Consider the following 25,140-nt stretch of genomic DNA (forward strand, 5'->3'; position numbering starts at 1 on the left):
ATATCTGACTTTAAAATAAAAACAAATAAATCTTTTAAAAATATATTTGTATTTTTAGGGGAGTTGGTACCATGACTCAACAGGCTAATATTTCACCTTCAAGTGCCAGCATCGGTGCCAGCTCATATCTTGACTCCAGCTCCCTGCTTGTGGCCTGGAAAAGTAATGGAGGATAGCTCAAGTTGTTGGGACCCGAAACCTGTGCGGAAGACCTGTAAGAAACTCCTGGCTCCTGGCTCCTGGCTCCTGGTATTGGAGCTGCTCGGCTCTGGCTATTATAGCCATTTGGAAAGTGAGCCAGTAGAGGAAGATCTCTCTTTCCATCTCTCTTTCACTCTGTCAAATCTGCCTTTTAAATAAAAGAAACAAATCTTACAAAAAAAAAATCTGTTCTCAAGCTTTTCCACAGCATTGGACGCAGATAGCGCACTTGTTAGAGTTTGAAGGTCACACAAGTGACTTGGGGAGCCTCTTGGGTATGACTTCCCCAGGGAGGTCTTTACAGCTGTTTCCTGGCACTGATGGTGGATGAGTGGGTCTGTCTGCTGCCACCTGGCTAGGTTCCAGGGCCTCTGTGGGCCAAACCCTTTGGATTTGGCTACTCAGTTAATTGCTACAGCCATAGAAAGATGGGTAAGATCTTCTAGTAAGTTCACAAGACTGCCTGGTCCAGCTACTGTGGGCAGTTGCCTGAGTGCTTCAAAGAACTCCAGGTGGACAGGATCTCAAGATGGCTTTATGCAACAAGAACTTGGGTGTAAGGGGCAGTGCAATGTGAGTGGAGTTCTTTCTTAGGACAGTGCAGTGGGTGGGAACCTGGGAGCTCCCCAAACTTGGCTCAGGGCATGTGAGGGCCCCACAGTTCTGCAGCAGGAAATGCCCCAGCAGACGCTACATGCTCAAGTACCTTCTTTTGAAGGTCATTATGAGTCTGGGATCTCCAACACCTCTGCTATATTCCCACTGTACTTGCGTATTTTACGTTGGTATTCTGGGGACACAGCTGCTGTTTTTCCCTTGTTTTTCTTCTCTGTTGTGAAGGGAAGTGCACCTTTAGCCAGCCATTTTAGTGCCCAGAGAAATGTGCTGTTAATTTTTAATTCCCCTGTGTCAGAATCCTTCTGGTTTGGCTAAGCCAATCCATGGCAAATGACAACACCAAATGCCCTGACCCTCGCTACTTCCCAGGGCATCTGAGATAAGGAGAGGAACCACCTATGCTCCTTGCAAGGGTTGGGAGGAAGTGGTCAAGACACAGGGCGGTGAATACTCTTTGAGGTAGCCCAGAGAAGCAGCTCGGGGCAGGAAGGTGCTGGAAGAGAAGAGAGGCAGGAAGTGTCTAAGGGAGATATTTGCTGAGCTGTGTGTGATGTGACCTATCCGGAGCTTCTCCAGTTCTTCAGGAAAGTCTACGAAACCCAGGAGTATTTAGGACTTTGGAGATGGAGCCACCTGAAAAAAACATCAGATCTTCCAGTGGAAGATGAAAATAATTCAGGCTGCATTCTGGGGAGTGAGAGGACCCTGTGAATGCAGAACCTCTGGGCTTCATGGATTCCAAAGGGCCTTGGGCTTCTCCAGGCCACAGAACTGGAAATGATCAAGCAGATGTTACCTAATCTTGGGGAGTGGGAATGCTTCCAGCCAACCATTCAACCCTGAAACTGGAAAGTGAGAAGAAAAATGGAAAATGTGGTTTGGTTCTGTAAATGTGATACTAATTACAGCCATTTGGGAAAACTGCTTTTCATTAATGCATATTTGCTCAGCATGCAATGTAACAGTAATTATGCCTGGCCTCCACTACTCATCAGACTCTCTGAGTTTGGCCTTCCTCAAGCCTTGCTTTGGTGGTCTGGTTGTCCGAGAGTTAACACGGTGAATTCATTCACTTAAAAAAAAATGGTTCAATATTGAAGTGTGGTTAATTCTGTTCTTTAAGGGGCAGATTACCTTGTGCTGCTTTACATATCAGCACACTGTCTGGCCATTGGGATTTGGCCAAATAGGAGATATGATTTCTAACACTGTGTGTGTTTAATTAAGGAGACCTCTAGAGTGTCCCTCATCAAGACAGCTAGATGCCTGCACATCTCTAAAGTAGAACTTGAACAAGCATTCCCAGCCAAGGTTAATAACTCCTCCTAAGTCCATGATTCAGAGGATGAAGCACAGAAGTAATTCCTCAGGATGCAGTGAATAAAGACTGCAGATTAAAAGGCTCGACAGTAGTTTTCCCCTGAAGCTGCAGCTTAGAAGTAAAGGAGGCCTGGGCCCAGTGCAATGGCTCAGTGGCTAAATCCTCACCTTGCAAGCACTGGGATCCCATCTGGGCAATGGTTTGTGTCATGGCTGCTCCACTTCCGATCAAGCTCCCTGCTCGATTGCTCAAAGCCTTGGAACCTTGCACCCAACATGGGAGAGCTGGAAGAAGCTCCTGACTCCTGGCTTTGGGTCAGCTGAGCTTCGGCTGTTGTGGCTATTTGGAGACTGAACAAGAGGAAGAAAGATCGTTCTTTCTGTCTCTCTTTCCTCCGGAAATCTGATCTGTCTTTCCAACAAAAACAAATAAGTATTAAAAGAAGAAGGAGGCTAGTCCACACATTTACAGTGGTTGTTTCTGAGTAGGCACCTACACAAGTCATATAAACTCGTTTTGATGGCCTACCACATGCTGGGCTCTGGTGTAGGGCCTTAGGAAGCAAAGTAGGAAGTGGGGTCAATAAAAAACTATAAAATCTAAAAAACTCAGTTCTGTCTTTAGGGAGATGGTGAGTGGGTAGGATGAGAGAATGGAGATGCATAGCATAAGGTCAGAGAAGAGAGGAGAGAAAACCAGAGAGATGAACCAAGCAATCTTACTTCTGCAAGTTGTCTGATCCGAGTTGAGAATGTATCCTTGTTTGCACCTGCAGACGTAGGAGCCGGGCGTGTTGATACAGAAGTGGGCGCAGTTATGCTCCACGATGCTGCACATGTGAACGGCTGGAAGGGAGGACACAGGCAGGTAAGTAAATGGCCACAGCCGCCCTGATTTCATTCCACCCAGGAGACATCTACTCCAAACACACGCTATGAAACAGAGGGTGGGACCCACAGACGCAAGCAGAGCCCATACCTTCAAGGGGCTACAGTCTAAGGTGGACAAGTCAGGGGCAAATAGATGCCTTCAGAATTTATCAGATTATTTTTTTAAAAGTCTGTGGAAAATGGATTTAAAAGAGAAGCTTATTAAAGTATAAAACACTGAAATCTGTGCATAAGTTTTTCATTGTGACATTTTTCTTGGTCATTGGAAGACCCTGCATATACACAGTTTTAAAAACTTTCATGCACCAGAACTTCGCTTTTAATTCTATTTTTCCATGAATTTCTAAAGTGTCTCCATAAACAAAGAGTCACACAGAGCAAATAGAAATGGTTTAGGCTGAACCATGCAAACTTGCTGCTGGTTGCTTTTGCCTACAAAGGCAGACAGTCCTGACTCAATGTAATAATATCCTTTTGCAGGGCAGGGGGTCAGAATGTTTTCTACCACCAAAAGAGTACCAATGTGGATTTTCAGCAGGCAGCAGTAGAGCTGAGGGAAAAGCTATTTGTTAAATGAGAAAGCATTAGAGAACCAACAGTTTCTCAGGATAAGCCCCAAGAGCAATGTAATTGTTTAATATGCAAGGCATACCAAAAAATCTGTCATCACATATGCATTCAAATGTTCTTGATGCTTCACTTTAAAATATTTCTATAGGAGTGGCGTTGGCTTAGTTGCTAAAATCCTCCTATCTTGGTGTTCCTGGGTTCCAGCATCTGGTCTGGCTCACATTCCCTACTTCCCCCTAATGCAAACTCCGGGAGGCAGCTACGATGGCTCAAGTCACTGAGTTCTTACCACTCATGTCACAGACTTGGATTGCACGCCTGGCTCTCAGCGTCAGCCCTTGCCAGCATCGGTTGTTATGGGCATGCAGGGAGCAAACAAGTGGACAGAAGATGCCCTTTTGTCTCTTTGTATCTCTCAGGCTCTCAAATAAATCATTGAAAAATTACATATAAATAAATAAAACCTGCCTGTATTTAATTCTTGAAGAGTGTCAGATTTAAGATACATCTTTTTTTTTTGTATGTCAATTCTTACATAAATACTGCCTGGAGCTTATAAAAACTCTCGTGTTTTACATTGCAATTTATGGCTTAATAAGATGCAACTTGAGCTCTTGGTGGTGTGCTTCCATCGCTCTGGCACTCTGACTCTCTGCTTTCCCAGGACAGAAAGTTCGTGGCTAGCTTTGAGCAGGCGTCCTAGGATGCCCATAACCACATCCTTATGATCCTGTATCTTTGAACACATTCATTAACTGATACACACAGGACAGCAGCAGACACAATGGTGTGGTGTTGCAGTGACTGATACCCCAGCAGCATTCAGCGAGCCACGATCTGAACTCCACGAGCAGCTGGAACTCCACCAGCAACAAGGTGGGAAGGGACATTTACCAGGAGTTCAGGAGCTAAACTCAGACAAAGAACTGCCTGTCCTGCGGATCTGTTTGATTTGACCAAGAGCAGAGACAGAGCAGCAGGTCCCAGACAGGCAGTGCAGGAAGCAGGGTGAATTTCACAACCCAGTCCACCCCTACAGCCGAATTGGGTGCATTTTGTATGGTGTAAAAAACTTTAAGACTGTAGGACAACAGTGAGCTACACATGTGCTGGCCTGGGAGCAAACTCACTGAGCTCAGTGCATTGCAGTAGTATCACAGGAAAATAATACTGACTTTGGTATCGTACAGGTCAAAATAGGTTTGTGTGGCCCTCAGACCTAACGGCCAACAGTTTCTGGGAAGATCAGGATCAACAACTTAGCTGTATAGGACACCTGGTGTCTCCCTAATCCTGGGACCTGCTCCAACTGGAAGTAGGAGAAAGGTTGTACACACAACGGAGCAGCCTCAGCACAGTATCACAGGAGGAGATGAAGAGTGGAAAGCCAGGAGTTGGGGCTGCTGAGATTATGGTGGAAGTCTAACATAAGAATCCAGACCTGGAACTCGCTGGAGGGGGTGGCACAACTGACTGCAAAGAAAGCACCGTGTACCAACTGCAATAAGTAAAATCGAACTGTAGACCTGTGGATGACACAGCTTAGAAGTCTGCCCCAAGGAGAAGAATCTCATAACCAGAAGTACAATGACCAAGAGCAAAAGGAATATTACTGAAAACTCCCCTAAAAAGGAGCAAAACCCTTTGCGAACCTCAGAGTTCACTGAGGAAGACATCGAGAAAATGGAGGATACAGAATTTAAAATACTTGTTATAAAGCTTCTTATCAACAGTGAGAAGTACGTGAAGCAGGCATTCAAGGAATTCAAGGAATATGTCACACAGCAAAATAACAGCAACGAGTCAAATGAAAGCTGATATATCAGAAATGAAGAATACAGTGGAGCAAACTAAAAGTACAGGGGGGAGTCTTCAAAATTGAATGAAGCAAGCAGAAGAAAAGATTTCAGAATTGGAAGATATTTCTTGTCACCAGGGGGAAACAAACAAAAAACTGAAAGCAGAGCTGGATCAGGCCAAAACAAGTATTCAAGAATTGAAAGACACTATTAAAAGGCCAAATATAAGAGTTATGGGAGTCCCAGAAGGTGCAGAAAGAGAAGCTGGGATTAAAAGTGTATTCAATGATATCATAAGGGAAAATTTCCCTCATCCAGAGAAAGAATTGGGAAACAACATCCAGGAGGGGCACAGAACTCCCAACAGGCTTGACCAAAAGCAATCTTCACCACAACACATGATCATCAAGCTCTTATCAATCATACATAAGGAATAGATCCTTAAATGTGCTCATGAAAAAAAATCAATAGACATATAAAGGAATGTCAATTAAACTCACAGGAGACCTCTCACAGGAAACTCTACAGGCCAGAAGAGAATGGAGCAACATATTCCAGATTCTAAAAACAAAAAGTTGTCAGCCCAGGATAATGTACCCAGCAAAACTTTCCTTTGTCTTTGACAATGAAATAAAATTCTTCCACAGTAAAGAAAAATTGAAAGAATATGCCTCTTCCAAACCTGCCCTACAAATGATACTTAAAGATGTTCTCCACAGAGAAGAGGCAAATGTGAAGAACATCCCAGTAAAATAACAACAGAAGACTAAATCTACTAAATCTATGAACAATCCATTGCTAAAATGACTGGACCAAATTACCACCCATTCAGATTAACCCTGAATGTAAATGGCTTAAACTCTTCAATCTAATGTCATAGATTAGTCAACTGGATTTAAAAAAAAATCTATTTATTGCCTACAAGAGATATATCTCACCAACAAAGATCAGTGGAAACTGTATCTTGTGGATTTTGATTTTTTAAGTTTAATCTCTTCAATAGATCACCATTTTCTTCAAAAAGGTTCTTGATTTTCTTTTTCATTTCTTCGGCGACACATTAGTCATTCAGCAGAGTGTAATTTAACTTCATGGCATTGTTAATTTTTTTTTCTTCCTGCTTATTTTGTTTTGTGGCTCTTCATTTAAGGGGATGTATAGTAACTGTGTAATTGAAACTGCCATATCTAGATGTGAAGATACAATGCAGTATGCATCTCTACTTCCAGACAAAGATGGACTCTCAATGAAACTGTTTGCTGTATCTTTTTTTTAAAAAAAGATTTATTCAGTTTATTAGAAAGTCAGATATACAGAGAGGAGGAGAGACAGAGAGGAAGATCTTCCATCCGATAATTCACTCCCCAAGTGAGCCGCAACAGGTCAGTGCGCGCCGATCCAAAGCTGGGAACCTGGAACCTCTTCCGGGTCTCCCACGTGGGTGCAGGGTCCCAATGCATTGGGCCGTCCTCGACTGCTTTCCCAGGCCACAAGCAGGGAGCTGGATGGGAAGTGGAGCTGCCGGGATTAGAACCGGCGCCCATATGGGATCCCGGGGCGTTCAAGGCGAGGACTTTAGCTGCTAGGCCACGCCGCTGGGCCCAAAACTGTTTGCTATATCTTAACAATAGGATGCTGGACTCTGCCATTGTCCATGCCCGCAATGATGGATATCATTTTTAGGAAGAACTATAGTATAGTAATAATATAGGGGAAATCAGTGAGGGTGGGAGGGAATTGGTGGGGTGTGGGAAATCCTAGGGCCTATGGAACTGTATCATAAAATGATAATAATAATAATGAAGGCTATGAAATAAAAATAAAATAAAATAAAATAAAATGCAACTTGAGCACATTTAAAATGAATAAGCATTAGTATAAACAAAACAAGTTATATAAGTGTTCTCATTAATAAAAACAATGTCTGTAGACAGGAAATATTTTTATGAAACTAAGATAAAAAGAACACTCAAAGGCAAAGAACAATCTCATTAATCCTGTGTGGGGGAAAATACAGCTACCAATGAAATCCATCTTAAGGACACATCTCCACATCTAAGTAAGAAATATGGGGACAATACAGGAACCAGAGGAGTGAAACTGCTTTACTTCATAAGAAAACAATTTAGGATGCACTGAGTTAATAATTTGCCTATATTTAAGCTTCTGTTAAGATACAAGTAACATTAGGCAAGTTCACAGAACAAATTCAACCAGTAATGTTCAATGCTGGGTGAAATAAGTATCTTTATTTGTGTATGTGTGACCCTGGGCAATGTTCTTAACCTTTGTATATAAAATGGGGATAGAAACTGGCACTACGTCTTAAGGACCACATGAATTAGTTAAGATGATAACATACTTAGAGCTGTGCCTGGGACCTGGGTAATCCCTGGGAGCTCTTAATCATTTCAGAGCAAAGGGAAGCTGGCATCGTATTTTGTTTTATTCTATATATGTAGGTCTATCCTATATACACTGATCTTCCACTTGAGTTTCACTGAACTTTAGCCACAGAGTCTGTCCCTAGTGAGATACAGATCCTGCTGCATGGAATCTAAGATGCACCTTCAATTTCAGAGATATTAGAATGTGAAGGCATGCACAACTGATCTTCATTATGTGCAGATTCCAAATGTGAGAATTTTTCTGCCTATAGCACTTCCACACTCATTCCTGGACACACTCAGGGTGGTGAAAATGTTGCCACAGAGCAGTCAAACACAGCAACACCCTGCTTTCTAGTTTCAGTTCCCCTATTCCACCCGGCAAACAAATATCCCTTTCGGGGTGTATTTTGTGTTGGGTGTTGTGCTGTTTGCTGTTCCTAAGCTCAGGAAGGCTGTGCGTTGTCTCCTGGGGAAGATATGTGCCAGGTTAGCTTCATCCTCAGGGTTGTCAGCCATGAGTTTGAAGTTACCAAAAACACATATTCAATAAGGTATCTTTCAACAGGAACACACTTCAAAGCAAGGTTATGTGTTAGTCAGCTGACAAAAACCTCCAACAACTGCAGGTTTCCCGGAATCTGGTCCTGTAGTTCCACTGGTTTAATGTTGACTCATTTAGGCTTTGCAGTGACTTTACAGAACACAATTAGTTTGAATGAGAACCAACTATATCCTAGATCTAGCAAATTCTTTTGATTGTTTTATCCATTGACCATAAGACTATTCCTTATTTTCTTTTATCATTTCTTCACTAGTTAACAATTGGATGGCTTCTAATTTGTTGCTTTCACAACGGTGTGATGAACCCTGCCAACACATCTCTCAGAACATGTATGATCATCTCCCTAGGAACAGGTCCCCCTTCACACACAAGTGGCCTAACTGCCTTCTGGGCTGGCTCACCCCAGCACTGAAGGACAGTAACCATTCCTACCTGCTCAAAACCTCAGCACACAGAATGATCAAACTTCAAGTTTTTGACAGTCTTCTGAGGTGGAAAACAATCATTGTCTCTGTTTTAATTTCCATTATCTTATACCCTGGACATTTCTTCTTTTCCTGGACTGCTGGCATCAAATTGTCCTTGGGCACAGAGGCTTGCCTGAAGCACTGGCACATGTCACCACCTGCATGGTAAGGCAGTCACCACTGCTGGGTGGCTCTCAAAGGTCCTGGGGCCCAGTGCCTTTATCTGGGATCTCAACAGACAAAGCAAGAAGACAGAAGCTGAGGATGGCTGAAGGTGTATGGGAAAGCAGACAGGCTGGTGGGCAAGGAGACAGTTTCTGGAAATGGCCCACCTGAGAGGGCAACCTTGCCACCTGTCAGAACTTTGTACAAATTACTTCATGTTCTAAACATCCTTCCAGGATGTGTCAAGTGGGGATATTAAAAGAACTGTGGTATAGGGCTTATTACTGAGGTTGACCTTGGCCACAGTACCTAAAAGAAACTGAGACAAGAAGATAACTTTGGAGCAATAGAGAGAGCACTGGATTAACAGCCAGAACTGATTTCCAGCTCCCCTCTAACTCTAATAAGAAAAGGAATGAATGGCAGAGCCCAGTGTGATGTCTCAGTGGCTAAATCCTCCCCTAGCAAGCCCCAAAATCCCATATGTGTGCTGTTCCTGTCCCAGTTGCTCCGCTTCCCATCCAGCTCCCTGCTTGTAGCCTGGGAAAGCGGTGGGGGATGGCCCAAAGCCTTGGGATCCTGCACCCATGTGGAGACCTGGAGGAAGCTCCTGGCTCCTGGGTTTCGACTGATTCATCTCGTGCTCGCTTCGGCAACACATATACTAAAATTGGAATGACTGATTCATCTCCAGCCATTGCAGCCACCTGAAGAGTGAACCAACGGATGGCATATCTTTCTCTGTCTCTCCTGCTCTGTAAATCTGCCTTTCCAACAAAAAAAAAAAATCTAAAAAAAGAAATGAAGAGGAAGGAGAAGAAGAAGAAGAAGAAGAGAGGAAGGCCAGGTAAGCCATTTTTACCTGTGGAGTAAGGATATAAATGATCTCCACGATCCCTCAGGACCCTGTGTAGCATCCCATTTTTCTAGAAATTTCTTGACTTGCAAACATGTAGAAATTTCGGTCCTTATTTACTGTGAATAATATAATATAACCCATTTCCTTAAATCTACTTGAATTTCTGGTACTTTCAACAACAACAAAAGCAAACAGTTTTGCTATAGCAAAGTAAAAATCTCTCAGTGGCACACATCACTCAGTGTTGAGTGACTAACACTGTAAGTGCCTCACGCCCTGCTCTGCGGGGTGACTAATAGGATAAAGGAGACCCAGGCCCGCCTCCTCAGCTGGCCAGCTGGAAGCCCTTCCATCAGCCTCATTTGGGTTTAGACCTGGGCAAGGCTTTGTCAAAGGTCAGAGAGGAGGAAGGGCTACTAGGTCAGCAGAGGAAGATATGGGCTGTCTGGCTGTCTTATAAGGAGCAAATACTGGGGGCATCCAGTCTCTGGTGTCCACCTGTGCTCTCCAGTTCACCACAGGACTTCTCGCAAAGGGGTGTGAGAGGTGTAGACTTTGCCCAGGACAATAGAGGAAGGGAATGTCTTAGGGTATGGTGAGTTGGGTGGGGCTGTTAGGGTAGGCAGCACAGTACCTGAAGCTGATAAAGCTGGCTCCCAGAGGTGAACCCAGGTCAGCCCTGTGATGGTGCTAACGAGTCACTAGGCTGCTGGGGACTGGGGAGGGGATGACCTGGCTTTTCTCCACCTTTATATTCAGAGTTCTGCCTCACTCACTGGGTGGGCAGAATACTGAACTCCAGTATGGGCTTGGCTCATCTGGTAGACAGGACCTCAATTCATAGGACATCTTGGCCTCCAAGTCTTCCTGTTGGTCGCAGGGGTGGCCTGGGAATTCAACCTCAGGATTCCTCTTGGCTGTAACTGCTGTGGAAGTGACCGACTGTGGGTATAAAACTGCTGGGCCCAGGCTCACGGCCACACGGCCAGCGAAAGCCACAGCCAGGCTCCCACCTAGGGTGGTCTGGCTTCAGATTCTGATCTCAACCAAACGGTAGGCTAAAAGCTCCTGCTTCCCTCCTCCCAGCAGCAGTCCCAACATCGCTTTTGAGTTCTCTGTATTGAATGCCAGACTCGCCAGTCACCTTCGCTAGGGATAGTGAGCTTAGGTCTCGCTTCCTTCTTCTGTAGAATAAGAATCCCTGGGGCCAGAGCAATGGCTTAACAGAATAACCCTACATCTTGCGATGCTGGGATCCCATACAGGCACTGGTGTGTGTCTCCGCTGCTCCACTTTCCATCTAGCTCCCTGCTTGTGGCCTGGGAAGGCAGTTGCAGAAGGCCCAAAGCCTTGGGATCCTGCACCCGTGTGGGAGACCCAGAAGAGGCTCCTGGCTCCTGGACTTGAATCAGTTCATCTCCAGCCACTGCAGCCATTTGGGGAATGAACCAGAGGATGGAGATCTTTTTTTCTTTCCCTCCTTCCCTCTGTAAATTTGCCTCTCAAATAAAAACTAAATAAATATTTAAAAACAAAACAAAAAGAGTCCCTGCTCCACAGATTAGTTTGTATAATGAGGCAACAGATGCTAACAGCCCACAGCAGCACATACATTTACTCAGGTCAATTAACACTATCTCCTCTTCCAACTCTTCCAGACAGACCCCAACAATGCTCTGGCCCAAGCCTGCCCAGCTCCAGTGACTCTCGGAGAGCTGTGATGTGCACACTTCACAGAGCAGACATCGCAAGGCTCCCTGCAGACTGGAGTCCTCAGGCTGGCACACGGCGGGGAAGAGCTTGGGCTCCGACCCTCTGTCACCTTTCCAACCCTCAGTTTCCATTGCTGTAAAACAATCAGAATGCCTGTTTCATGGGGCTGTGTAGACACCCACGAGATGCTTGTATGGACAATACCTAACACAGGGCAAGAGGAGCTGCTGTTATCTCAGAGAGTGGTTCACTAGAGGCCTCAGCAGCCCATGAGACCTCCAAAACCTTGCAGCTGAAGCCAGTGTTGGGGTGCAGCAGGCTAAGCCGTCACTTGCAACACCAGCATCTGATATCAGAGCAAGAGTTCAAGTCCGGTTGCCCTGCTTCCAATGCAGCTCCCTGCTGATGCACCCAGGAAGGCAACAGAGAGTCTCCAAGCAGTTGGGCCCCAGTTACCATTTGGGAGTTCCTGGTTCCTGGCTCTGGCCTGGCCTGTACTTGGTTGCTGCAGTCATTTGGGGAGTAAAGAGCAGATGGGGTGTGTGTGTGTGTGTGTGTGTGTGTGTATCTGTGAGTGTGTGTGAGTATCTGTCCCTCTCTGCATTTCAAAATTAATCAATTAACAACACGTCTCAGAATTGTCACCTGCAACGCAGAAGATGCCCACTGCTGTTCCCTGCGCATCTGTGACCACATCTGCTGTGCCTGTTTGTCCTTGGTGTATTTGGTTGTGATAACACACAGCACAGTACACATGGAGTAGTACTCTGCACTTTAGAATCCCTGTTCACCCCCTTACCCTCTACTTATAAAAATCCCCATTTTACAGATGGGATAACCAAGGCCCAGGGAGCACAAAGGCTTTGCTCAGTAGACAAGAGGAATCTGTTCTTCTGTGCCCCTGCAAAGGCTTCCCTTTGGAGCTGTACCCACACCATGAAGGCCAGCTGCCAAGCAGCGTTACCTGGCAAGGCTGGGTTGTGGAGACTGCTATCAGAAAATGGTTGACATTGAAGGAACTGCTAACTCCCCACCTGCAAAGAAGTGGCACAAACAGAGCCTTTCCATCTCCTGCCTGTTTGTTTCGGTGTGATTTTCTGAGCAAGTGTACTAACCGGTAAAAAGGGAGGGACAGGTTGGTGCTGCCAGCTTCTCCCAGTTTTCACCATGATCAAATGCAACATCCCAAGAGAAAGTGCTTAATAGATGTTCACATTATTGTAGTCTTTACTGTGCGGCTGATAAAGAGGCCCTGGGGCCTCCTCAGCCTTTCAAGAGAGTGGATGTGTCTGCTCCGTGGAGCCTGGCGCAGCAGGGAGAGAGCAGCTGCGTCTCCCACGCAGAGGATGGAGGACTCACGGGGGACTCGTTCCTCAGGCCACACGCGAACTACTGGGACAAGACCAAGTGTTCTTACAGCTTCCAGATTACCACAAAGATGGTGGGGTTGGGAGGAGGAAGGGAGATCCAAGCTTTCTTTTAAGTTTGCTGTCTTGCCAGAAAAGGCTTCCCCGGTACAGCCGCTGAAATGATGCATAGCATAGCCACCTGCTACATCATGGTACCTGGGTTTGAGTCCTGGCTCCAGCCCAGATCCCAGCTTCCTGTTAATGCAGACCCTGGGAGGCAGCAGCCATGGCTCAAGTGCATGGCTCCCTGCTGCTCATCTGGGAGACCCCAGTTGAATTCTAGCCCTGACTGTTGTAAGCTTTGGGGGAGGGAACCAGCAGATGGATTCTATCTCTCTGCCTCTCAAATGAGTAATCTAAATAAATAAAACTTCAATTGTGCTGCTTTGCTATAAGCCATGTCGATTCCTCCATGCACACATTCACATTCATCCCAGCAGCATCAGGCTTGTGTAGCTCCTCTGTTTTATCAGATTATCTTTCCATTTGCTGATAAACCCAGCGTGTTTATAAAAACACTACTACGTTAACATTTTCCAAAACTGTGACAGAACCAATTTTTTAAAAAATATTTCCAGGAAAGGGGAAACATAAATTCTGCAGAAGTCATTTCAAGTCATAAACCTTAAAAATGCTTGCAGCATGTTCTCCTGATTGAAGTTTTCCAGTTGACTTAGGCCACACGCACAGCGACACAGCCTCTGTGTGGCGCTGGGGCAATGGTGCTTCTGAATGCTTTCCAAGTGACAATGAAAAGAGAAAGAGGTCATTTCGCTGTCATGGTATTGATTTTTTTAAGTAAAACTTTGGATTCTGGAACCAAGAAAGAATGGTGCCTGCTTTTAATTTTTTCTTTTTTTTTTTCTTTTTTGAAAAGTAGAGGTGAAGGGAGAAAGAAATAAAGTTCTCCTATCTACTCAAATGCCTACAGTAACCAGAGTAAGGCTAGGGTAAAGGCAGGAACTAGAAACGCTGTCCAGGCCTCCCTCGGGGGTGGCAGGGACCCAAGCACTAGAGCCATGTGTCACCTGCTGCCTCCAGGGCGCACGTGATCTGGACGCTGGAGGGATAGCAGAGCCAGAACTTGAACCTAGGCACTCTGATATGGGATGCAGTGTTACAAGTAGCAGCTTCACCACTGTGCCAAGTGCAAATTTTGGCATCTCTGCTTTCTGAGGTTCACTCTTGGCCAGAGGATTTGTTTTTTTAAAGATCCACCAAAACACATCCTCTTAGGACGCCATGTGGGGTTTGTCACATTTTACAGATGCTCTCTGAACCTTCAGCAGGGCAGACTCCCCTTCCAGGGGCTGGGGTGAACTCTGGTTCTCTGGGTCATTCTCCACCCAGACTCTAGACAAGGACTGGTCATTTATCCATAGGCACCTACTCTACTTCCCCAGCCAGGAAGTATGGCAGATAAAGAGAACATGAGCTCGAGTGGACAAAGCTGGTCTGTGGGATGCCTGTTTCCGGGTTCCAGCATGACAATGTGGTGTGGGCTGGCACCCCGGGTTCCTGTCCTCTTGGAGAAGGAAGTAACTAGAAGGTAGCTCTGGAAGCAGAAAGCCAGGAAGAGAGCAAGTAGAGACAAGAACTGGAGTTGGAGGTCTTTGTGAGGAGAATGGGAAGGAAGGGAAAGAGAAGCCTTATGGAAAACAGAGTAAGGGGCCCAGTGTTATAGCCTTGTGGCTAAAGTCCTCACCTTGAACGCACTGGGATCCCATATGGGTTCCAATTCTGATCCCAGAGACCCCGCTTCCCATCCAGCTCCCTATGTGTGGTCTGGGAAAGCAGTCGACGACAGCCCAAAGCCTTGGGACCCTGCACCCGTGTGGGAGACCTGGAAGAGGCTCTAGGCTCCTGGCTTCACATTGGCTCAGCTCCTGCCATTGCGGCCACTTGGGGAGTAAACCAGTGAACAGAAGATCTTCCTCTCTGTCTCTCCTCTCCGTATATCTGCCTTTCCAATAAAAATAAATAAATCTTACAGGGTAAAAAATCCAGAGAAGTGCGAATGCTCTTGCATAGAAGATGTAGGTCAAAGACTGGAACAGGTGGGAAGGTAACAACCACATCTTGGTCTTCCAAAGCGTGGACACACCGTGCCTCTTTCCTTTCTTTCTCTTTTTCCTTCTTTCCTTCCTTCCTTCTTTCCTACATAGCACTTTATGAATTTGTTGTCACCCTTGCCAGGGGCCATGCTCATCTCTGCATGACTCTGATTTTAGTAACTATGCTGCCAAAGTGTGCCAAGGGCCTCTTTGTCAGTTGAGAAGTATCCGCTGCTAACATGACCAAGGAGCAAAGATGCACAGTATTCTGTACCACCCAGGGAGTAGTAATGCTGTACTCTCGGCTTTCCCATTCCTCTCCCTCCTTCCACTCACCCTCAGGAAACGTTAGGGTGACTCAGTGTGCTGAAGAAAAACTCTGGCTTTCCTTACTCATTCTGCTGCTTGAGTTTAAACATCCCCAAGCCCAGGGAAGGTTCCCTGAGTAACCAGGCCAAGATTCGGGTAATGGTTATCTCTGCTCCACCAAGCTCTGAGTTCTTCCTTCATCATACTGTTACCACTGCACTCACGCAGTCATTTGCCTATTTATACGCTTAATATCTGTGTTCTTGGCAAAAATGCAGGCCCCAAGAGAATGCTCTCTCCCTTGGCTTTTGCTGAATGACTATTTCCAGCATAGCACCTGGGATGGAACAGCCCAGAGCAAACACCTGAAGATGAACGAGCCTTCAGTGTCCCCCAGAAGAGCCCCAGAGGAGCAGGACTTACCACACAACTTGTTCTGGAACACCGATGTCAGTGACTCGATCTGGCTGAAGTTGGCCACCAGGAAGACGTGGTCCTCATGGGGCTCACTCCCAATGGCCTTCAGTGTGTTGAGGTCCACCTGGCCCACACCAATGGCAAAGATCAGGATGCCCGTGTCCCTTGCCTTGGCTGCCACTTCGGCCACCGAGTCCTGTGGTCTACCATCTGTCACAATCATTATGACCCGGGGCACATTCTCCCGCAGGGGCCGGGCCCCCTCTGCCTCTGAGAAGGCAATATTCAGGGCATACTGGATGGCCAGCCCCGTCATGGTGCCAGTGGACAGATGCCTCATCCTCTTGACAGCTCGCTCAACCTCAGATTTTCTCTTGAAGGTCTTGAGGGAGAACTCGTTCTTGACCGTGCTGCCATACTGGAGCAGGCCGACCCGCGTGACGTCAGGACCAATGTCCAAGAACTGCAAGATGTCCACAATGAATTCTTTGACCTTGGCATAATCGTGGGTATTGACGCTGCGGGAGCTGTCAATGATGAAGACCAGGTCTGCTCGCTTATTCCCACAGGAGCTCTCTGGGGAAAGAGGAGAGGTCATACACATTAGAAGAGATTTGGGACCCAGTGCAGGCTGCCTGTTGTTGGAAGTCTGGGGTTGACAAGCACCTTTCTTTTTTTTTAAGGTTTATTTATTTTTATTGCAAAGTCAGATATACAGAGAGGGGGAAAAACAGAGAGGAAGATCTTCCATCTGAAGATTCACTCTCCAAGTGACCACAACGGCCAGTGCTGCGTCAATCCAAAGCCGGGAGCCAGGAGCTCTTCTGGGTCTCCCACGTGGGTGCAGGGTCCCAAAGCTTTGGGCCATCCTTGACTGCTTTCCCAGGTCACAAGCAGGGAGCTGGACAGGAAGTGGGGCCACCAGGATTAGAACTAGCACCCATATGGAATCCCAGCGCGTTCAAGGCAAGGAGTTTAGCCACTGGTCACCGTGCCGGGACCGACAAGCACCTTTCAAACCTCCTGTCCTCTTCCACAGTCATCCCTTCTCTGTAAAGTTATATGAGGATATATACACATGGCTATGGGCTACAAATGCATAGGATTTCTTTTTGCAAGATAAAAACAAAGCCATTAGCGCAGTTTTTAAGTGGAAAAACACCCAGAGTCAAATTATTTTATTCTGTTATTTACTAGATGTCATATAAGCTTGGTAAAGAATATACCAGAAGCTTAAGACAGAGCTCATTGTCAAAAAGTTTACACAGAATTTCTTTTTTTTTTTTCTTTTTTTTTTTTTTTTAAAGATTTATTCATTTTATTACAGCCAGATATACACAGAGGAGGAGAGACAGAGAGGAAGATCTTCCATCCGATGTTTCACTCCCCAAGTGAGCCGCAATGGGCCGATGTGCGCCGATATGAAGCCAGGAACCTGGAACCTCTTCCGGGTCTCCCACGCGGGTGCAGTGTCCCAAGGCTTTGGGCCGTCCTCAACTGCTTTCCCAGGTCACAAGCAGGGAGCTGGATGGGAAGTGGAGCTGCCGGTATTAGAACCGGCGCCCATATGGGATCCCGGGGCTTTCAAGGTGAGGACTTTAGCCGCTAGGCCACGCCGCCGGGCCCTACACAGAATTTCAATGGAACAAAATAAAAACAACTATTGGGGCCAGCATTGTGGGTTAAGCCTATGTTTGTGATGCTGCCGGCCCAAACTGGAACACCAGTTTGAGTCCTGGCTTCTCAGCTTCCCATCTACATCCCTATAATGGTCTGGGAAAGTAGCAGAAAATGACTTAAGTCCTTGGGCCCCAGCTGCCCATCTGACAGACCCTAATGGGGTTCTGGACCCCTGGATTAAATATGACCAAGTCCAGGTTCTTGTGGCCACTTGGGGAGTAAACCAGTGGATAGAAGATCTCTGGCTTTTCTCTCTTTCTCATTCTGCTTTTCAAATACATAGGTCATTTTATATTTAAAGAAAAAAAACACTATGGCACTGCATGGTTCTGACATTAGACGTTGAGAGAAAAAAGGACACTGGTGTGCTGGGGTCACGGACATGGGCCATGAACTGCGTTGTGGCTGCAGTGTTTGGACTGGACAGAAGGTAGCCTTGGAGAGGGACCCATACACAAAACCCCAGGATGACGGAATGTGTCGACAAACAGAACACATGACAAGACCCTGGAAAAGAAGAACCACACAGAGTCGCAGACAGGAATTTGTCGGAGGGGCAACCTGAAGTCATTCACGCAAGACCTTTAAATTCAAATGGAGATGCCTGTTTAGAATGCCACCTATGACAAGGCACCTAAGCACCTCATCAGGGGACTTGCCTCTCCTATGGGGAGGTTCAGTAACAAATCAATTGAGTCCAGTGGGGGTTTGCAAGGTGGATGATCCACATGCTGCTGTATTTATCTGGCTGGGAAGTAGACTGAGCTCTCAACCACAGAGGCAATAATAGCAATAGAGAAAAAGAGATACTGACCAAAACACATTTCTACCAAGGACATGGCTAAATGGGAAGAAGGACACATGGGAAGTTTCTCTCTTACTGCCATGACTACAATGCTCTGAGTCAAACACCTAGCAAGAGGCTGTCAGAGGTTTGGGGATGCGGGTGATGCTGAATGAGATGAGGGGCTCCCTGCCCCAGTGGGTGAAAATTGAGCTCTCCTGCTGGGATTTCCAAGGTACTGGGAACAAATACCATTAGCAGGGTTGCGTTCCTCCACCTCCTCCTGCTACATCCCCCTTCCCGGACTGTGCAGCTAAATCAGGATTTGAAAGAGATTAGAAAAGGGATCCCAAATGCTTGCCCTAAATCCCAGCCACCACAGCTGCAAAAAAGGGAGAGAAAGCCAAAAATGAAACAGTGAGGCCAGTCATAAAGAAGAGAAGTGGAAAAGGCGCATGAGGTCATCCTGTCCAGGCTGGCTGGCCAGACTGGGACTTATCCCTGAGAGCCCGCGCATGCGTGCACACACACACACCTCATCACAAAAGCCTTGCCGTTCTGACTAGAGGGCAAGAGGGTGTCCTGAACACCGGGAGTTGGGCAGGAACCTGTCCTTCCACCACCACCACCATTGCAACAGTGGGGGCTGAGCAAACTTAAGGATGAGCTTCTCAACACCGAGGCTCCAGAAACTGCATCTGAAACAGCAGTGATAGGACGGACATAAGAAACCTGACCTTAGTATTAGGATCAATAGAAAAAAACTGACATCTGTATTAGGTTTTGAAATTTCTTTCCCAGAGCACTTTTATTACAATCTTTCGACATTGGGGAAATAATCTTTAGAGATGAGACTATTTTTCACCCCTTTTGGGGTTGTGACCATTTAAGGAAATGATGTGGATCAAGAGCCAACATGCCTTACCTACCCTCACTCCAGCTCTCCTCTCACTCCTCCGTGTTGCTGGCCCTCAGCTGGGCAGGAGCAAGGCTGCAGGCACTGCAGTGAGATTAGGGCTGCACACAGACACCTACGCAACACGCGAGGTGGAACTGAAATCCACTCAATCCCTGAACCCCAGGAGCTAAGTCAACCCTGAGAGGCAACTGGAGGGTTGCATCTCAAATGTCCATGAAAGCGTCCATAATCTAGCATATTGGACTGCCACAGTGCTTGACAGATTCAGTTATCTGGAAAGATATGGGTCAGACGCTCCTGAGACCCAGGCTTGTCCCCACTGCAGGCACTGCAGCTGCCCTGCCCTTCTTGTCTGAACTTATTGGAGGGAGAATGTGGTGCAATGATCATTAACTGAGGGGGACAGAGCCCGAGTTTAGACCCTGCCATGGAGGAATCATTAAACTGGAGGCCCTTAGGAAACGAAGGAGATCCACAGCACACTGCCCCCACCCCAAGAATTCTGTTCCTCAGAAGTTTTTTGGAAGCAGGTGGTTCTCCTTGGATGGAGACCTCCATTTTGTGTCATAGTTGTGGTGTCAACCATCCACAAAGCATCATAATCCATTGAAAGGGAAGCCTCAGTGGACTGGTTCCCATCAAAACACATAGGTAGCTTCCATAATGCCTGGATGCTCACCAAAATACCAGAGAGGTCAAATTGTCTTTGGCAGTTCCAACTGAGCTGTGTTCTGAATTGAAATCAACAAGTCCTAACAGCCCAAGTTTCTTCAAGATATTGCCTGGGGTCCCTGGAAGTTTCAGAGCCACAGTCCCACAGTTTACCCCTAGAAGGGCTGGTTCAATGTTCTCAAGTTTAACATGCATCCCAGATCCCTGAAGGACTTGCTAAAAATTAGGATCAACTGGCCACACCTGCAGAACTTCTGATCCAATAGGTCTGGAATGGTGCCTGGAAATCTGCATCTCTAACAAGTTCCCAGGTGACATCAGTTCTCTTGTCCAGGGGCCACACTTTGGGAATGACAAGTCTAGGAGACAGAACTCTCTGGATCAAAGAAGTCTGGGAAGTGTTGCCCCTATCACCTCATTGTGAATTCCCTAACTCCACGAAACTCGGGTCATTTATCTTTGTAGCCACGAGGTTGGGACACAGCCCTCAGTCAACATCTGTGGAGTTAAACGGAACTCTGGATGATTCCAAAGGCTTCTGGAGGAAGGGACCGAGTTAGTATTCAAGGAAATGATGACAACCAGGAAGTGAAGACGTTTCAAAGCAGGAGTGGATCCTGCTAGTAGTGTCATGGATTCTAGAACCCCAATCTTGGCCATTTTATGAGGGAGCATAAACATTCTGGGTCATGAAATCACGATTTGATTAAAAAAAATCCTCCCTCGGGGTGGGCGGGAAACCGGGTGGGGCTTCTCCCTCAATATCCTCCTTTACCTCAGATACAAGATGGAAACAATATGGACATAATAGTATTGCCCACTTCCCTATCCCCCTGAACCCTTTTTTTTTTCTTTCTTTTTCTTTCTTTAACTGTAATTAACTATGTAAAGATTGTCAACAACAACACAATAAAATAGATTAAAAAAAAAACAAAAAAAAAAAACAAACAAACAAAAAAAAAAAAAAAAAAAATCCTCCCTCCGGAAGAGGCTAATTCGTTTAACTCACTCACTTCACAGAAGAGGAAAGTGAGGCTCAAAGAGGTGATTCAACTTCTACAAGGCCTCGGGGCTCCTAATAGGTAGATCTGGGGTCACACTGGTGCCTTCCCCATCATCCCAGGATTAGTGCCTTTCAGAAACTCTCAGGTGAGCTGGAACTAGGACACACATTTTCCAAGTGCTTGGATGCACCCTGGCATGTGCTGCACAAACCTCACAGACTCTCCACATGGGGCCTGCTCAAAGAGTCCCAGAAACCAGAATCTCCTTGGTGTGTTTCTATTGCAACTGACCATTAGTCTGCCTCCTTGGCCTGGGAGAAAAAAAAAAAAAACAACTTCCCTTGAGTCTTTCATGACAGAACTTGTGATAGCAGTTGGAAAAGAGCTTACAGGCACAGAATAGAATGCCCTTCTTCTGGATTCCAACAGCGACACTTCCAACACTGCCAGTCTAACTCCAAAGCCCATGCATGGCACCGAGGCATGTCTCTCCCCTTGGCAGAGAAGGGCAATCTGATCGTGGAGGATTTTCAGCCACGATTCTACCCTGCCAGGGCAACAGTGTGCACGTACAGGTCTCCCACCAGGGCTTCCACCTCTGTCACTCCAGCTAAATTCCAACACGTCCTTGTAGTACTGTTGCAGGTACCTAGTGTCATTTGCTTAGGAAGGTTAGTGCGTGTTTGGGGAAGCAGAAGATGTGAATTTCTACAACAAGGTACAATGGTTCCATCTGCAGATTGAAAGGGCTCAGAAATCCCTAGGGACCTACGATAGGGTGCTAAGATCTTAGGGCTAGTCTAGCCTCTGCCGCTGCCCTCAATCTTTCTGACCCAGTCTTTTCTTTTGTGAAAGGGGAGGAATGATATTTGTAGGACTGTCATGGGACTCAAAAAGAACTTAACTTATAGCTCACATTTGTTCAGTGCTCATTTTGAGAGCTTTGTATGTTGTCTTTTTAGGTGTCACATCTATCTTGGGGAAGTAGCTTAATTCCCTTTTTACAGAGGAAAACAGTCTAGATGGATAGACAACTCACTGCAGATCTCCTACCTAGCAAACAGAGATGCTTGGGTGTGAGCCCATATTGTCTGGTCTTGCTGCTGTTAATTGTTAAGAGCCCACACTCAGGGGCTGGTGCCATGCAGTAGTAGGGTAAGCTTCCATCCATGGTTTCAATATTCCATGTGGTACTGGTTCAAGTCCTGGCTGCTCTACTTCTGATCTGGCTCCCTGCTAATGTGCCTGGGCAAGCAGCAGAGAATTCCCTGAGTCTGTGGGTCCCTCTACCCATGTAGGAGACATAGAAGAAGCTCCCGACTTGTAGCTTTAGGCCAGCTCCGCTTTGACCATTGCAGCCATTTGGGGGGTGAACCAGTGGATGAAAGAGTTCTATCTCTCTTCTCTCTCTGTAAGTCTGCCTTCCAAATAAAAATAATCTTTAAAAAAATGAAAAAACAGCCCACATTCAGTCAGCAAACTATACTCATCCTGGATGGGGAAGAATCTTACCCTTTTTCTTTTAGACCTGCCAGCCCCAGAATACCCAAGATATACCAGAATCAGACTGGCTCTCTTGGGTCAGTTCTTTCCTTGCCTGGAATCAGGGCCTGAGAGCCATGGCCCACACTGTCCTGCCAACTGCCAAGTGCTTCTTTCTCTCTAAATGCCTATTTGTAGCACTTAAAAATAAATAATGATCAAATGATGAAAACAGATGCTTGCCTCTCTAAGTGGCAACAGCTCAGTAAATCAGGCTGTGCTTCACTGATATTCTCACTCCCTTGACCAGTGCTTGTTGAGAGCTCAGCCGCAGCGGGATCCCTTGGGAAGGTGAAGGACCAGACAGTGTGATGAACAAAGAGTGGCCGCTGCTCTTTGAGGGTTGTGGGGAAAACGGAGGACCACAGGCGGCACCATGGGCAAAATCCCCAAGAACTGGAAAAGGTGCTCCACAAAGCTCCCCATGCAGATGGGCTGTGTATGCCCTTGGCCAAAGGAACCATGAACAATGTAATGATAAGAGAAAAATCGTAATGGTTTCTAGGCCAGTAGGGAGAATTAATTAGTTAGCAAGCTGGGGAATGGTTTCCAAGCAGCCTTCAAGGACTACTTGAAGGAAGTTCTCATGAAATTTAACTGGAGACGGTTGCCCTGGTTGTGCATTTCTGCTACAGCCATAGTTAACTGTGCAAGTGGGGATGGAGGGACAGCAGGCCAAAGCTGGATTCAACCCAGGTCATCCTGGTGAGCTGGGAGCTGGGCAAAGGCAGTTGAGAGAATGGTTATCTAGTTTCCCATGGAATGAAAGGAAGTAGGGAGTAGGAGGGCGTGAATGGCAGTGAAGAGAGGCAGGATCAATGGGCTGAAAGCCCAAAAAGGGTGACCACACGGCTGTGACTGGGATGGGAGAAGAGAGCTGGAGGATCCCACCAAGGGCAGCAAGAGATAACAGACGTCAAAGGGCAAGATTACAAAATTAACAATCCACATGGAGGGCAATCACAGCTCAGGGGCATTTTACTGATGTAAATTGAATGAGGTGGACTTGTCAAGGAAAGACAGAGGCAGCCTGAGCATGAAGACAATCCTGCACACCCTGGGGCTGGTCACTACAATCCCCTGGTCACACGTCCCACAGAGGCCTGCCAGGCACCCCCTCCCCTTGTGGCCCATCTCCAAGGAGCTTCCAGGCTGTGCCAAGCTCTGGGAGAATACAGGTGATTCAATGAGATGTCAGAAGTAATGTTGGTCGTCTTGATGTTTTCCCCTGCTGCACCTTGATCTGTAATTCTCCTGTATGTAGGGCACTTGATTAGGGCACCGTGGAGCCTGGCCAGAGAATGGAAACCCCATCATCAATTCTTGCCTTTTCAGTTCCTATTACTCAGTCTCCAGCAGCTGCATTACCTCGCCCCAGACACTGTACAAAGCAGCAGATGAGCTATGGCTTTCTTTGAGTCCGTCCGGCTTGGTTCACATCTTCCAAAAGAACCACTGGGGACTATCCCGACAGCTTGATGGTATTTTATTAAGGAGACACCCTGAACTATTTACTAAGTCTAGGCTGGACTCGTTAGAAAGCCGGGTCCCACTTGGTAACATTTTCCAAATATTCTTCCAAACGCTGAGGGCACATGTGCTTCTCTCTCCATTGCAATGAACAATGCCGGGAGGAATGGTCAATGAACTGAGTAACAGGGTCAGGACCACAAAGGGTTTCTAAGGGCTAGAATAAGGAGTCAAAACCAATAGGATGGAACCTGGCTGGCATCAATGGTAAGCCCTGCATGTGGGGTTACAGTAGCCAACCATACAAACCACAGGAATGGACAAGTCTGAATGGACAGAGGTCACAAGATAAAATTAGGAGCCAGACTGGCAAATCCATGCCTTGATTGCTGCCCACTCCCCATACCCCAGTGTCAGCACCTGTGACAGACACCCTAATTAATCTGGGCTTGGAATCAGCATGCAGCCCCAGGACTCCTACCAAAATAGCACCTGCAGCAGGCGTCATCACTTATGAACCCAAGCTATGAAAAGACAGCAGCTTGCCATCCAGAGTACAATTTCTAACCACTGTCAGTGAACTCCTCCCAACCCTGAGTCCCCAGTCATCACACCCAGAGCACCCCTGGCCTGGGAGCAACAGACTCTCCTGATAAAATGGACCTTGGTCTGAGTCACAACAGCTGGGTCTGGTAGCTGTCAGCTTCCACGAGAACTCGGCCTCAGGAAGTTGCTTCGTCCAAACAACTACTGTCAAAGCCGCCACCATCCCAAGGCCATGGATGTCCAGGACAGAATGAACTCATGAACACAGCCTCCTACACCACCCACTCACTTCCCTCTACTGTATACCCCAGCAGCGTCCAACTGCCCTAGAGGGATGCCTCAGCTGCCTTCCCAGCACAAGGCTCAGTGCTGTGGCAGCCTATTTTGGAAACCATTTCTTGATAGAAACCCCTCCACTGATTTAACGCCCTGTCTCAGAGTCTCCTGTACTCCCCAGTTCCCTCTGTGCGTGTCCCCTAGCAGCTCCTACAGACAGCTTACCTGGCCACACATAGAATCTTCAATGGATTCCCAGTAACCAGCCTAATGACAGGCACCCTGATGCCCCGTCTTGTTGCTGATTACCTTTGGTGTGCAACAAATGGGTATTGTAGACACACCTCTATGACCAGGAATGAGTCAGAAAAACTGCTCAAGGGGGTGCCATGGGGACCCCATGGCAGGGGTCCATAGCAGATTAATGCCAGGTCCTGGGCAGTACCATCCCAATGTGTTGTCAGATAACATACCGACTGGTGATGGAGACTGATTCAGGAGAC

General features: G+C 46.7%; 1 protein-coding gene across 1 annotated transcript in view; it reads right to left on the bottom strand.

Annotated features, from left to right (window-relative positions):
• The window catches only part of MATN2 (matrilin 2), a 138,643-nt gene that overhangs the window by 76,524 nt on the left and 36,979 nt on the right, over window positions 1-25,140 (bottom strand). The window contains exons 3-4 of the mRNA XM_058668895.1: window positions 15,751-16,320; window positions 2,863-2,985 (exon numbers count right to left, since the gene is read on the bottom strand). Of these exons, the coding sequence (XP_058524878.1) occupies window positions 2,863-2,985; window positions 15,751-16,320 (693 nt within the window). The remainder of the gene's footprint in view (window positions 1-2,862; window positions 2,986-15,750; window positions 16,321-25,140) is intronic.

This window comes from Ochotona princeps, chromosome 9 (genome assembly GCF_030435755.1).
Source record: "Ochotona princeps isolate mOchPri1 chromosome 9, mOchPri1.hap1, whole genome shotgun sequence".
Lineage (NCBI taxonomy): Eukaryota > Metazoa > Chordata > Mammalia > Lagomorpha > Ochotonidae > Ochotona > Ochotona princeps.